General features: G+C 52.7%; 1 protein-coding gene across 11 annotated transcripts in view; it reads left to right on the top strand.

Moving 5' to 3' along the window:
* Positions 1-13,771, top strand: part of CACNA1E (calcium voltage-gated channel subunit alpha1 E) — a 139,060-nt gene that overhangs the window by 89,372 nt on the left and 35,917 nt on the right. For 7 of the 11 annotated variants that reach the window (XM_057427225.1, XM_057427220.1, XM_057427221.1 and 4 more), the window contains 16 exons: positions 426-541; positions 1,169-1,222; positions 1,597-1,731; positions 2,032-2,241; positions 3,490-3,602; positions 3,864-3,976; positions 4,089-4,220; positions 4,559-4,631; positions 5,001-5,118; positions 5,442-5,509; positions 6,910-7,007; positions 10,001-10,057; positions 11,296-11,904; positions 12,004-12,278; positions 12,878-13,037; positions 13,552-13,681. In XM_057427225.1, coding sequence (XP_057283208.1) covers positions 426-541; positions 1,169-1,222; positions 1,597-1,731; positions 2,032-2,241; positions 3,490-3,602; positions 3,864-3,976; positions 4,089-4,220; positions 4,559-4,631; positions 5,001-5,118; positions 5,442-5,509; positions 6,910-7,007; positions 10,001-10,057; positions 11,296-11,904; positions 12,004-12,278; positions 12,878-13,037; positions 13,552-13,681 — 2,461 coding nt within the window. The remainder of the gene's footprint in view (positions 1-425; positions 542-1,168; positions 1,223-1,596; positions 1,732-2,031; positions 2,242-3,489; positions 3,603-3,863; positions 3,977-4,088; positions 4,221-4,558; positions 4,632-5,000; positions 5,119-5,441; positions 5,510-6,909; positions 7,008-10,000; positions 10,058-11,295; positions 11,905-12,003; positions 12,279-12,877; positions 13,038-13,551; positions 13,682-13,771) is intronic. The other 4 variants (XM_057427223.1, XM_057427224.1, XM_057427216.1 and 1 more) reach the window with 2 other exon arrangements.

Raw genomic sequence — 13,771 nt, 5'->3', positions numbered from 1 at the left:
ACACTGAAGTCCAGAGAAAATACTCTCAGGTCCTGAGAAAATACATCAGGGAGAAGGTGGAAAGAAAAAGGATTCAGATGAGGAGGTAAAAGTGGCGGATAGGACCTGCCCTCTTCCACCCCCCTTGCTGCCTACCCACAGTGCCCAGTTTTTATTCCTAAGGGACATGCAGAAGCTGAGTTGGTTCTGGAGGCAGGTGGCACTGGGAGCACTCTCCCTGAGCAGTAGTGGGTCCCAGCTGGGGCATGCAGGGCTGAGTGACCAAGCAGGGGGTTTGCTCGCATGCATCCATGCCTTTCCTCCTGCAAAGAAGCCTCTCCACCTCTCTGGTCGTTCATGCATCCACTGGCCATGCTTTGCCTGGGGATGGCTGTGCATCTCCTCAGTCCCAACTCCTCTAACCACCCCCTTCTGCCCTTTCCCAGGGAGTTTGCCAAAGAGCGTGAAAGAGTGGAGAACCGCCGAGCCTTCATGAAGCTACGGCGCCAGCAGCAGATCGAGCGGGAGCTCAATGGTTACCGGGCCTGGATAGACAAAGCGGGTAAAGGCTGCTGGGCCACGGGAGGTCCCTGCAGTATGGTGGGCACCGCATGCTGCTGGTTATGGGTGGTGGGCATGGGAAGGGATCCCTGAACATCATCCAGTGCAATCCCAGAGTTGCACAGGTGCTCACATGCTGGCATTGGCTTCATGGGTGAGCTCTGTCCCAGATGGTGTGAAGGTCCAGCCAGGCTGCAAGCAAGGACATCACCAACATGAAACCTCATGTTCTGTGGCATGAAACTGTTGTATTTTGAACATGAGGTGTATTACATCTCCGGGGGAGGCTGTGAGCATCATGGCTGTGAGCTTTGCTCTGCCATGGTTTCCTTTCTCTTGATATTTGCTGGAGTTCCCTGCAGTGGTGGGCCATGGGAAAGTAGAGCAGTGAACGGTGACTGTGGTTTTCCAGCTATACCTGTACTGGAAGCAGTCTGGAGGGGATGCACTCACCAGGGCCCACTTCAGGGCTCCTGGACCTGGGTGAGGGCTGGGGGTGGTGGAGCTTTCCAGACTTCCTGCTGACAGCCCATCCAGGCATGACAGCCCATGTAAGTAAGGCAGTAAGTCTGATGTGTTCAGCTGATGGTATCTTGTCTCCTGATGCTGAGCTGTGTGTTTTGCATAGAGGAAGTCATGCTGGCTGAAGAAAACAAAAATTCTGGGACCTCAGCCTTGGAAGGTAAGACAAGCAATGCCCTTCCTAAAAATCTCACTACCCTTCCTTCTACCTGCCCGTAGCTGGAGATTGAAAACCTTCAGCTGTGATGGGAGGCCTGGGGATACCCCAGTGGGATCTTCAGCCCAAGAGAGCAGTGTGGGGGTGTGAATCAATGACATTACCTCTGAGACAATGTGGAGGCCAGGAGGTGTCTGGTTCCATGAAAGGGAGCATTCTGGACTAGGGTCACCTGAGTATCTCTGCCTTACTACCAGACCTGAGATAGCTAAGTACTAATCACCACGTCCTGGTCCAATGAGCTGGCTACCAACAGAGTCGGTAGCCACATAGTTGTGCCACTATGGCTCTAGCACCCATTCCTCTTCCCTTCCCAGTGCTCAGGCGAGCGACCATCAAAAGGAACCGGACAGATGCCATGAACCGTGACTCGAGTGATGAACACTGTGTTGATATCTCCTCTGTAGGCGAGCGGAGGCTGGCACAAAGAAGACCTCTTCATCCAACCTTGGGTCAGTAAAGTTTGCAGCTTGCTTCCTCAAAACTTCTGCCAGCTTAATGAGTTGCCAGTCATACCCATAACGTGGAGACTATCATAAACCAGCCATCTCTGCTAGTTTGGCAGCAAAGGGGGGAAATCACCTGCTGCCCACTGTGCCACACAAAAACCACCTGGATAATTCTTGTCCCATAAAAGCAGTTTCTGTGAGCCATCTGTCTGGTCTCATGTTGCAGGGTAGGCTGAGGCACTGAACTCCTCCTCTCATCTTGACTGGAGCACCCAACTCCTTGTCCCCACTCTTTTCCCTTAGGTAACCCCCTGAGTCATTCTGGTCTCAAAGGCGCCAGAGTGGATGGTGCCTCCTACTTACGGCACAAGGAACGACTCCTGCGCATCTCTGTTCGCCACATGGTGAAATCCCAGGTCTTCTACTGGATCGTCTTGAGCCTGGTGGCTCTCAACACTGCCTGTGTGGCCATCGTCCATCACAACCAGCCAGCCTGGCTCACCCACTTCCTCTGTGAGTCCCTGGGCTTTGTGTAGGTGTGAGAGCTGCTCCTTACCCCAGGCATGTGGGGATGAATCTCACCAGGGACACACTTGTATGGAGCTGGGTGGGGAATAACATGAACTACATTTGTTCACTGCTGATTACAAAGGACGACATGCAGTGATTTAATTCAGCTTTGCCCTTGGCTTCATGGCCACTGATGGTTGTTTCACCCCAGCGAACAAACGTGAAGGGGTTGTACTGGCCAAATGTTCTTCAGGTCTGGCATGTTTGTCAAGAGAGAGGAACAGATCTGAGCTGGGTTTATCCTAAAATTGTGAGCAGTGGTGATGGAATGCTTGCTGGAAATACATCTAGTAACTGCTGAAAAGGTGTGAATTTGAGGAGATGAGACCAGTTGTGGGAGAAACCCTGGTTAAAGATTTGGTGCAAAGCACGGCATGGAGATCCCAAGCTTGAAACCACCTATTTGAGCGTCCCCCAGCCCTCTGTGGGCTATGGTCAGGTCTCGGAGGCAGTACACCTATGTCTATTCTAGCGTGGTGCTAACTGCAGTGCAGTGTGGTCAACCCCACAGCAGTCATGTTTACCCCTGAGCTGCTGCAGTAGGGACAATGCTGCTTTCTCAGCCATATTATTCTTACTCACCTTGAAATTGTCCCTGTCAAGCAGTGGGCCTGCTCAAATCTGCATTAGCATGCTCAGGCCTGCTGGCATCCCAGCATGCCACAGTGTGGTATGGCAGCTGGTCATGGTGAGAAGCATCTTTTGGACAAGGTGAAGAGCCAGACTCTTGCCTGGTAATTTTCATGAAATAGCTGGAGAAGCTTTTCACTGTCTCTTGGCTGTTTGGCTTTGTTTCCCTGGCCATGTTCCAGTTGTGCAATGATTTAAATCCAGGTTGCTGATATTCTACAGTGTCATGTAGTTAATATCTTTGCAGATGCCGCAAGCACTGTCTATAATGCTAAGGAGCTGCTCTGCTCCATGGTGGCTGTCCCTGATCTTCTCATACCCCTTGTACACTAGTACATCTACCCTGAATGATTAACTTGTGTGGTTGATGCTCTGTTATATGCAGTTTAGCTTCTCAAAGACAAGCTTCCCTCATCCCAGACCCTGAGAACTTGGGGAAGAGTGTGGCCCTCAATTTGTCCCATCTCTGTGGTGTACTATATGGGCCGCTGATGGGTGTGTGCAGGATGCTGCATGCAACTCTGTGCCCCAAGGGTAGCATGTTTGGGTTTTCTCTTTCAGACTATGCAGAGTTCCTGTTTCTTGGTCTCTTCCTCCTGGAGATGTCATTGAAGATGTACGGGATGGGGCCACGCCTTTACTTCCATTCTTCCTTCAACTGCTTTGACTGTGGGGTAGGTGTCCCCAGAGATGCTGTGATTGTGTGGGGAGATGTTTGGAAGGCATCTGCAGTGCAAAGCACTAAGGGGAAGAAGAATGGGATGGTCCCTGCAGTGAGCAGGGGAGCCCTTTTTACCAGGACAGCCTCCCTGTGCCAGACTGAGACACCAGGTCTTGGGCAGGGTAGTTGGTGCTTCATCTTCAGGCATGTGAAGATTTCCTGCAACAGCCTGTCCTGAGCCTGTCTTTGACTCATGGCTATGTCTGCTTTTCAGGTCACGGTGGGAAGCATCTTCGAAGTGGTTTGGGCTATCTTCAGACCGGGAACCTCTTTTGGGATCAGTGTCTTGCGAGCCCTTCGTCTCCTGCGAATATTTAAAATAACCAAGTATGTACTGACTGTACATGCCTGTCACCCTTCATCTCAGACTGTGGCTGCAGCCAGATCCTGCTTTCCTGTTGGCATCACTGCAAGTGCTCCAGCAGTATCTGTATTCTAGGTATTGGGCATCCCTGAGGAATTTGGTGGTCTCACTGATGAGCTCCATGAAGTCTATTATCAGCCTTCTCTTTCTCCTCTTCCTCTTCATTGTAGTCTTTGCCCTGCTGGGAATGCAGCTGTTTGGAGGCAGGTAGGTCATTTCATGTCTGGGGAAAAGGAATCTTTTGGTGTTAAAACCAAGCAATGACACCATCTTAGGTGTCTAGGAAGATTGTAGCCTTTCCCCTCAGCCTTCTGCTAACATTGCTACTTCTCTCAAACAGAAGTCCTCTGCTCAATGAGTGCCTTTGGGCTCTGTGAGCTCTTCTGGCCAGTAGACCTTTTGGGTTTTAGCACCAAATGCTCAGGAGACCTTTTTCAAAGTGAGGAGAGGTCCTCCTAAGCACAAGAGGGCTGATAGCACAGCATTCAGGGGTTTTATATTCTTGGTACTCCAGCCCATTTATGTCTTCCCAATTCCACCTCCAGGTTTAACTTCATCGATGGGACGCCATCAGCCAACTTTGACACTTTCCCTGCTGCCATCATGACAGTTTTTCAGGTAGGAGCTGAGCTGCAAAGGGATACAGCCAAAGGAACTTGGGACCACTGGTTTGCTTCTCCCTGGTTGGAAAGGGTTCTTTAAATCAAACAAGTTCCCCTCCATCAGCTGTTAGAATATAACTCACTTCATCCCTGTCTCTTCCTGTATAACTAATTAAATGGAAAGAGATGGAAACTCTTCTGAGGAGACCTAAATCCTCAGCAGTGTCCAGCATCATCTCCCTAAAGTGCTGCAGCTGCAGAAGTCAGTTATCCACTGCACAGGGCCTTTGTACTTGGCTCCTGCATGTTGGTGGAATAGATCAAGGGGACTGTCCAGGTGATGGGAAGGTGTGGGTGACAGAGCTCCTGGTTTGCTTTCCTGCAGATACTGACAGGTGAAGACTGGAACGAGGTGATGTACAATGGCATCCGCTCCCAGGGAGGCGTTCGCTCAGGCATGTGGTCCTCCATCTATTTCATCGTCCTCACCTTGTTTGGAAACTGTATCCACCTGGCTGCTGTGCTTTTAGTGGAGACAACCCCATCTCATCACTCTCTCTGGGGGCATCCCCTTCCCCATACTGCTCCTTCCTCCTTTCCCAGTTGAGGGAGACACATCATATGTGCAGCAGCCCTGTGTATCCCAGATGCAGAGAAGGAGCTGTCTGGAGGTGCAGTGAGGGCTATATGTATGGGATGGGTGAGGATTTTGTCCCTTTGGCTGCTCCTCACCAGCTGGTGAGGAGCCATCAGGGCCATTCTCATTTGGTGGCTGCAGGCACGCACATTCTTAACATATGGCTTGTGCATCCTTAGCTGCTCACAGATACTCTGCTGAACGTGTTCTTGGCCATTGCAGTGGACAATCTGGCCAACGCTCAGGAGCTCACCAAGGTACATTTCTGTTGCTCTATTTCTCTTGTGCAGAAAGTGAAGGAGAGGGCCAGCAGGAAGGGCACCGGGAACAGTGCCTGTGACTGTCCTCACTCTGGAGCCAGGGCCAGCAAGTCCCTTAGCTCAGCCTACCTTGAAAAGAGGTTGGGTCAAATTGAAAATGGAAGCTCTTTCTCCAGGAACATACTTAGAGTGCTCCCCTGAAACACAAACCCATATTACTGGGCAAAGCCATTTAGACTTTGATTTAGGAAAGTGCTTAAACCTTCTAATATCTCCAGGAACACCCATATTTCCCATCAAGTGTGGCTTAACTATTTCCCTGTTAAGCTCCCCAGTTTTGTTTGCCTCCAGTCAGACCACAATAACTCATCTGTCTGATGGGGTCTGATGCAGGGATGGTTATTTGCCAGAGTGCGCTGGAGATGTGGAGTGGGAAGGCTTTCCAGTAGTGCCAGTATTTGTGTCCCATCTACCCACAGGGCAGGGGACATGATTTAGGATGCTATTTGGGATGGTGCTTGAGAAGGTTTTTGGACTTAGCTGTTTTTATGACCATGCTGGGAAATATTTTGGGAATGCTAAAGTGTTGGGGCACCATCTGGATAATGGTGAGTAGGTGAGAGCTGCAAGGGTCATTGCTGCTCTTTGGAGTGAACCAGGGGATCCTGTGGTGCCTGTTTTTTTGCAGAGCCCATGCCTATTACTCAGGTCCCTAAGGCCCACTGGGAGGTTTCCGCGCTAGTGTAAATTTGACCCGTTAGCAGCAAACAAAACAGGGCATGGTGCTTTTTGGCTGGAGGGGTGTTTGTGGGTCCCTGTCCTCCCGTGGTGGGTGCAGGTGGCACTTCCAGGGCCTGCTGGCTGCATTGTGGTGAGAGGGCTGGGGGACCCCCATGGTGTACCAGCAGCATCAATTAAGAGCACTGAGCTTTTGAAAAGCTGAATGTGTGCTAATGACTCCTAATGACATTTTTTTTGCTCCAGAGACACAACAATATTAATTAAAGCAATACAGTCTCTGCTGGGGTCATTTGCGGATGCCTTGCCTTCCACTCCATTGGAGGATGCCTATCTCACCCCTGTGGCCGTGAAGAAGGCAGGGCTGAGCTAGTCTATGCTGCCTGGGGCTGTTCTAGTATGTACAGCCTGGCTCTTGTCTGGAGTGGGCTGGGTTCACTTGTTTAAGTAGTGCTAATGCCTTCAGTAAGATCTGGTGTAGTGGGGAAATTGTGTCCCCATAGCACTAGTTAAAGGCTGCCTCTGGAAGTACAGGTACCCTTTCTCCTGCAGGCCTTGGCATCTAAGGTAGGCCTGTGCATCCTTTGCTGGCTCCAATGGCTGTACTTTCCCTTGAAGCCCTAGCATCCAACTAAACATGTCCCCTCTTTCCTCTGCAGGATGAGCAGGAGGAAGAGGAGGCATTTAACCAGAAGCACGCCCTTCAGAAAGCCAAAGAAGTCAGCCCCATGTCTGCCCCAAACATGCCTGCTATCGAGTGAGTGACACCCCCAACCCCTGATTACTCCAGTGCCCCCGCAAGCCCAGCTGGGCTTCTCTTCCCAGTGGAGAGCTGAAGTGGAGCCTGACATGGCTGGATGTGGGAGCTCTCACAAGAAAAAGAGGTCCCTGCACAGGGTGTCTTCCTGAAGATGGATGAAGATCTAGGAGCATGCTCCCTGTGAGCAGCAGTGGCTTCGGAGAGCTGTCAGAGTGGGGTCCAGGTCACCCAATAGGACCTGGAATTGCCCACCTCAGTGCTTGAGCATGGCAGAAATATGCTAAAAGAGCCTTTCTGCCCCAAATGTACAGCTCAGACACTCAGGGCTGCTGCTAGGGGCGGGAAAGGAGGTTGGGGAGGAGGAATGTATCTCAAGTTTTTCTTGAGGAGGGGTGATATTTGTTCCTGTTTCTTCATGGCAGAGCTGCAGGAGAGCAGCCAGGGCTGGGGGAGAAGGGAGCAGCAGTGTCACAAATCTCCCTCGGGCTCTTTTCCTGGTAGTGAATGCGAGTAGTGCGAGTAGTAATGAGAGATGGAGCAGGTTTGTGAAACCAGGTCTGATCACACAGAAATTTGATCTGGGCAGGAAAACATAGCCCCAAGCCACATAAACCCCCAGCATGGTGTTAAGAAGCCTTGTATCTGTGTTTCAGCAGAAGAAAATTCTGTTTTTTCCTTCCTAGACACATTTTTTTCCCTTTATTTTGCAGTGTCATATGGTCTAAATCACATAAAACTTTCCAAGTCAACATTGGAACAAGGCGTTTTGATTTGTTTCCCAAAACAGTACATTTCAGTACAGCTGAAAGGATTTTTTTTTTTCCCTTTTTTAAAATAGAATCCCTTCCCAGGGAATTTTAGATTTCGTTATGCTCTGAAACTGAGCCAGGCTTGTACATGGCAGAATCGCTTGCAGGTTTATCAAGAGAAACTGCTGTCTTCAGGCAAGCAGTTGGGAGGGGTTGGAAGCAGCATTGGGAATAGCCCCATCCCTGGCTTGTCTGTAGTGGCATGTAATGGTCCCCCATCCTGCATACATCACCCATGGTTTTAGGGGCAGCAGGAGCTGGGGGTACTTGTAAGCTCTGCCTGGTCTCCCAAGCAGCTGCAGATAATTGCCTTTGGGAATGGGATGTTCATAATAAATCTGTTCCTGGCCAAGTATTGGGAGGGTTACGGGAGAGAGGGCAGAGTTTGTGTGTTGTGACTGTCTCTGGCTACCAGTGGGAACATGTCAGATAAAGCAAGGGAATAGATGACTTTAGGATGCAGAAGAGCCTGGAGAATGGACAGATAGGAGAGAGGAGGAAGTGGAGATGAAACATATGAGGGCACTAAAGGGCTTACCCACACTGCACATCCCCTGCTAGCATTTTCTAGACATTGTCAGATACAGCTGATTAGGAAACAAATCTCTTTAACCTTTTGCTGTTGTTCTAGTGGCATTGAAATAGGAGGTATTGATATTCACAGATCTGTTTTCCAGCTCTTCCCCTTCATCAGGATGGATACTCTCAGGGGCAGGGAAGGGAGTGTGATGCCACAGGGGGCAACCATCTCCAGCATCAGGTCTGATGTGCTTTTGTCAGTGCTACACTGATGCCAGCAACCAAGGAAGGATGGTGGGGACATCACAAGAAGGGACAAGCCAGAGCAGAGCTGGTACTGAAGGGCTGTTGGAAACTCAGAGTGGTGAAGCCAAGCTGGTATCTGTGTTTGGGTGTGTGCAGACACAGATGGCTTCATTTCTATGTGGGTACCCGGCACAGGCAGGTTTGGTACACGCATTTCTGCCTGCAGAGAGGTCCGGTGGCACTCAGGGATGAGTGCTCCCACGTGGCCAGGTTGGCGTGGGTAGCTGTGGTGCCGATCAGAGTATTGTATTTGTACATGGGTGCCGTTGGTGCAGATGGCTCGGGGCTGTTTGACGAGTGGGTGGCCAGATGGACGCATGCAGATGCTGTCATGTGTTGGTGCCTAACGTGGTGCGTGGATGCATTTGAAGGCGCGGCCACTTGCTTCGGGTGCCTGCAGCTCGCTCTCTGCCTTGAGCGTGGCACCAGGCTGTTCCCATGCACGTGGCCGTAAGGAGGCAATCACCAGTGTGACTCACCTGCGGGCTGAGGGTACCGCAGGACGGCAGCGAGATGACCGCCATCTCGCCTGCATGAGCTCTGCGTGCACGCAGGTGCTTGGTCCCATGTGGTTGGAGAATATATTTGTTTGCATGTCCTGCACACACACATAGCATTTGCAAAAAGCAAAACCTGTAAATCACTGCATGCACATTTGCATATACTCAGGGCTGTTTGCTTGGAGCTGTGCATATTTGAATCTCTTCTGAGCTGATACAAAGGATAAAGCTTTCAATTGCCCCAGCTGCCTCAAATCAGTGGGATTGAAGGGCATCAAGAGCCCCATTACAGTTCTCTGCGTTGGGGCTGCTTAGGTGATGGGCTCTGCGGCATCTCAGCCCTGGGCTCGTGCATTGCTTTTCCTGGGGAGCTTCATGCTCCCCTCTGCAGTCTCAGGGCAGCATTAATCCACGGCAATGGCTCTGAGCAGGTCTGGCCTAATGCATTGCTTCCTCTTTCAAATTGCCATGTGTTGCTCGGGAGAAGTGAATTTGGAGCAGTTTGAAAGAGTTAAATATCCAAGGATGTACCGGGGCTTCTGAGAGTCTGCAGCCTGCACTGCAGTGCCCGTGCCACAGCTGCACAGCTGGCTGGCGTGGGGAAGGGTCCGTGGCCCCCACGGAATGGATCGCAGCACGTGAGTGTGAGTGCCGGCAGGCAGCTCGTTGCCGGTGTGTGAGCACGTAAGTGCAGGGTGTTCACTGCTGGCTGCTGCGCTCTGGCATCCCAGCAGCCGGCGGCCGATAGGCAAAGAGATGCCGGCTGCCCGGCGCGGGGGGACACCTCTCTGTATTGCCCACACGAGTCAAAGGAGGGGTGAAGAGGGAATTGAACCCATTTGTTTTTCCTCCCCAGAAGAGACAGGCGAAGGAGACACCACATGTCGATGTGGGAGCCACGCAGCAGCCACCTGTATGTGGGCCGGGGGGGCGCGTGTCGTCTGTGGCTCCTGTGCTTCCTGTGCGTCCGCGGGGCTGGAGTGCACACTGCTCCCCGCTGGCCGCCTCGGCGGGGGGTCATGTGTGTGTGCCTGTATTCAGTGTGCTCCTTTGCACCCCTGTTTGTGTGTGTGCGCGTGGGCATTCATGGATTCGTGCGTGCAGCCTTGGTTTTGTGTGTGCCGAACCTCCTCGTGTGTGTGCCATGCAGTACGTGTGTTGGTGCGTGCTGCTACCCGTGAATGTGCAGTCACGCATGCTTGGGGGGTGAGCAGTGTATGTACATGTGTGTACTCATGGGTGTTTCTGTGTGCCTAGGTGTGTTGGGAAGGGCCTGTCTTGTCTTCTCCAGGGTGTTTGTGTGCATATTTACAGCTCTGCAAGTTTCATGGCATAGCCCAGGCCTCCTTAGAGCAGAGCTGCAGGAACACAGAGAAGTCCAGTACAGCTCCTTCCCCTGCAGACAGACAAAACTTCTCCTCCCCAAGCCTTGGGGCAGGCTTTCTACCTGGGATGTGCTGGGTGAGAGGTTGTCCTGGCCAGGTGTAGCTGAGCACAGGGAGAGAGGGAGCCTCCTGCACCCGGTGAGGAGGACATCTCCTATTGACCTGAGAAAGGCCAGGTCTTGTACCTGGCATCTTTTCCCCTCTTACTGCCCTGATTTCATCAGGACTGCCACTCTTGCTGGCAAGTTGGCTTTCATGTCAGAGTCCCTGCAACATCATCTGTACCATTAGGACATTGCTGCTCCAAAAAGGAGCCCAGCTCCAAGAAGAGATGCAGAGACATCCCCAGTGCAAGGAGGTAATCCCCAGGTGCAGTGAGAGGGCATTGCCCATATTTAGGAAGGTGTCCCTAGGCAACCACACAAGAGGAAGGTGGTCATTGCCTGGCTGGGATAGAGCAAGCCAGGGTTTTGGGTGCTCCAGCAAGCTGGGCACACTATTTGAAAGCTTTAGGCCAGCTGTGGGGCTACTAGGACTGGTCCTCAATCAGCCTGATGCCTTCTGAAGGGACAGAAGTCCAGTCTCAGTCCTGTTTTCAGCCCCTACCAGCACCAAAAGAATGCTGGAAGACTGAGGATGAAGAAGAAATCCAGCCCATAGCCCTGGGGATGGCATTTTCTTCTCCCTGGGATTCCTAAATTGAATCCAGGGTGCGTACTTCAACAGGGGGTGGCTGGGACGCCAATCTCTAACTGTCCCATTGTAGGAGGGAGCGTCGCCGGCGGCACCACATGTCGGTGTGGGAGCAGCGCACCAGCCAGCTGCGCCGGCACATGCAGATGTCCAGCCAGGAGGGCATCAACAAGGATGAGCCACCTCTCATCAACCCCCATGCCAGCATCTTCCGTAGGAAGAAACCAGGTGATGGCATCACCCTGGAGAAACGTGCTGAGGAGCAGAGTGGCAAGGCCGAGCGGCCGCTGGTTGAGGCACCTGAGCAGCCGGTCCCAGGAGCCAACCCCTGCAGTGGTGAGGACAGGAGGAGCCCATCACCCCGAGCCAAGCGAGATAAGGAGCCCTGGCACCAGAAATCGTGCCATGGGAACTGTGAGCTGGGCGAGCAGGATGGGGCAGGAGGTGGCATCGAGGACAGGGCCAGGATGAGGCAGAGCCAGCGGCGCAGCCGGCACCGCAGAGCCCGGATGGAGGGGAAGGAGCCAGCTGGCACCCTGGGGAGCCGCTCAGCCAGCCAGGAGATGAGTCTGGAGGAGGTCAGCCCCACGGAAGGGGTGCAGGATGGGGACCAATGCAGGGACATGGTTGCAGCAGAAGCACTGATTCAGGGGGAGACAGCAGCAAGCGGGGAGCTCTTCAGGTTGGTACCCAGGGAGGACATCTTTTGGTTCCTACAGCTTCTTATCATCTTCTCCCCTTACCTTCGTGCACCTCTTTTTCTCCCACATCCATCTTGCAGGACAAATGGAGTCTCTGTCAGTGATGCCGAGTTGGTTGGGACCACTGAGGCGGGGGCCCCCCTGCAGGTGGCACCTGAGCCCTCCCGGGGGAAGATGGGCAGCCTGATGGAGCAGGACTGCAGCAGCCCGGACACCAGTGAGCAAGCACTGCTGGAGGCCAGCCGCACTGTCAGCCGGAGTGAGCCCGACCTCTCCTCCATCACCCCCACCACTGAGAAGGCCACGGAGAGCACCGCCATCATGATTGATGTCCACGACTCCACTGTGGTACAGAGTGAGGACCCATCTCTCTCTCCTGAGTCCCTGTCCCATCCCTCAGGGACCCTGCAGGGATGGAAAGCTGTTTGCATGGCTTTTCCTATCCACATCCATCAACTGGGGAGCTTTCCTTGCTGCTTCTTGCAGCACCTCCCTCCAGCACCCCAGTTTTGCAGCACAATGCTGATGTGCCACCATCTCCTGGGGAGCTTCTCCTTTTCTTACCTCTTTGTTACCCACCCGTTTGCCTGATCCCTCCTTCCCTCTTCCTTTCTGCCTGGGCAAAGCACATGCATCCCCTGTTTTTCCTAACACATTCACAGCCTCCACCCAGCTTGCTGCCACTCAAACTCCTTAACAGCAACCTTGCTGTCAAGGTGAGTGCTTTAAACAGTGTTATTAATTAAACAGCACTCTGAAAGCTGGCCTTGTTAAAACTCCTTTCATCTGCTTCATCCTTGCAGCTTGTGTCTTTTCTTTCCTTCTGGTTGCTCTTCCCCTAATGGCATGGGGACGCAAAGCAGAAACTGGGGGGTTGCATGTGCCCAGGTGGCAGTGACACCCCAGGGTGCTGTCTCGGTACAAGGCTGGGCAAAGGCTCTCGCTTTCTTGCAGTTAGCAACAAGACAGATGGTGAAGCCAGCCCCTTAAAGGAGGCTGAGACCAAAGAGGATGAGGAGGAGATGGAGAAGAAGAAGCGGAAGAAGGACAAAAGTGAGACGGGCAAAGCAATGGTGCCACACAGCTCCATGTTCATCTTCAGCACCACCAACCCGTGAGACATTTTTTTGGACTGTAGGAGCTTGTGGGCAGGGAGGCCTGCAAGGGGAAGGCCCCTAGACACCACTGAAAGCAGGGAATCCCCTTGGGAAGGGGGTTGAATAGCTCCCAGTCAGCCATGGTGCTCCCCAAGCCCTGCCAGAGCTCTCCCTCTGTGCCAGCCATGCTCCTAGTTTTCTCTCCCAGCTGCTGATTGTTAGGTGTGATTTTTATTCAACGCTTTCTACATTTACCTGCAGTTTTCTGCTCCGCTGTGGCTCTTGCCCGGCTCCAACAGCCTGGAAGAGTAAGCACCCCAGTTTCCCGGGCACTATCCCTGTCTGGCCATGGGTTGCCTCTGGGGCTGGGACAGCTAAGCAAAGAGGTCATCAAGCCCAAGGCACTCCTGGGCTCCCTTGTTTTTCTCCTTAGACTTTGCTGCCCTGTCCTGCCCTGAAAGCCGGTGATGTGGGGTGGATTTTGCACATGGGCCATGCCAGAGGCTCACAAGTCAGGCTGTCTCCCTGCAGGGTGCGGAGGGCTTGCCACTACATCGTGAACTTGCGCTACTTCGAGATGTGCATCCTTCTGGTGATCGCCGCCAGCAGCATTGCCCTTGCAGCAGAGGATCCTGTCCTCACCAACTCCGACCGCAACAAAGTGATTGCAAACGTCCCCCATTCCCCTTATCATGCAGGCAATGCAGGCAGAGGTGCTGTAGGACTTTAGCTTCCATGGTGGGGCACATGT

This window comes from Pezoporus wallicus, unplaced genomic scaffold (genome assembly GCF_028554395.1).
Source record: "Pezoporus wallicus isolate ANWC-B61680 ecotype Strahan unplaced genomic scaffold, APGP_CSIRO_Pwel_v1 scaffold_7107, whole genome shotgun sequence".
Classification (NCBI taxonomy): domain Eukaryota; kingdom Metazoa; phylum Chordata; class Aves; order Psittaciformes; family Psittacidae; genus Pezoporus; species Pezoporus wallicus.
Note: the sequence above shows the minus strand (reverse complement) of the source record. Positions and strands in the feature narration are given on the sequence as shown.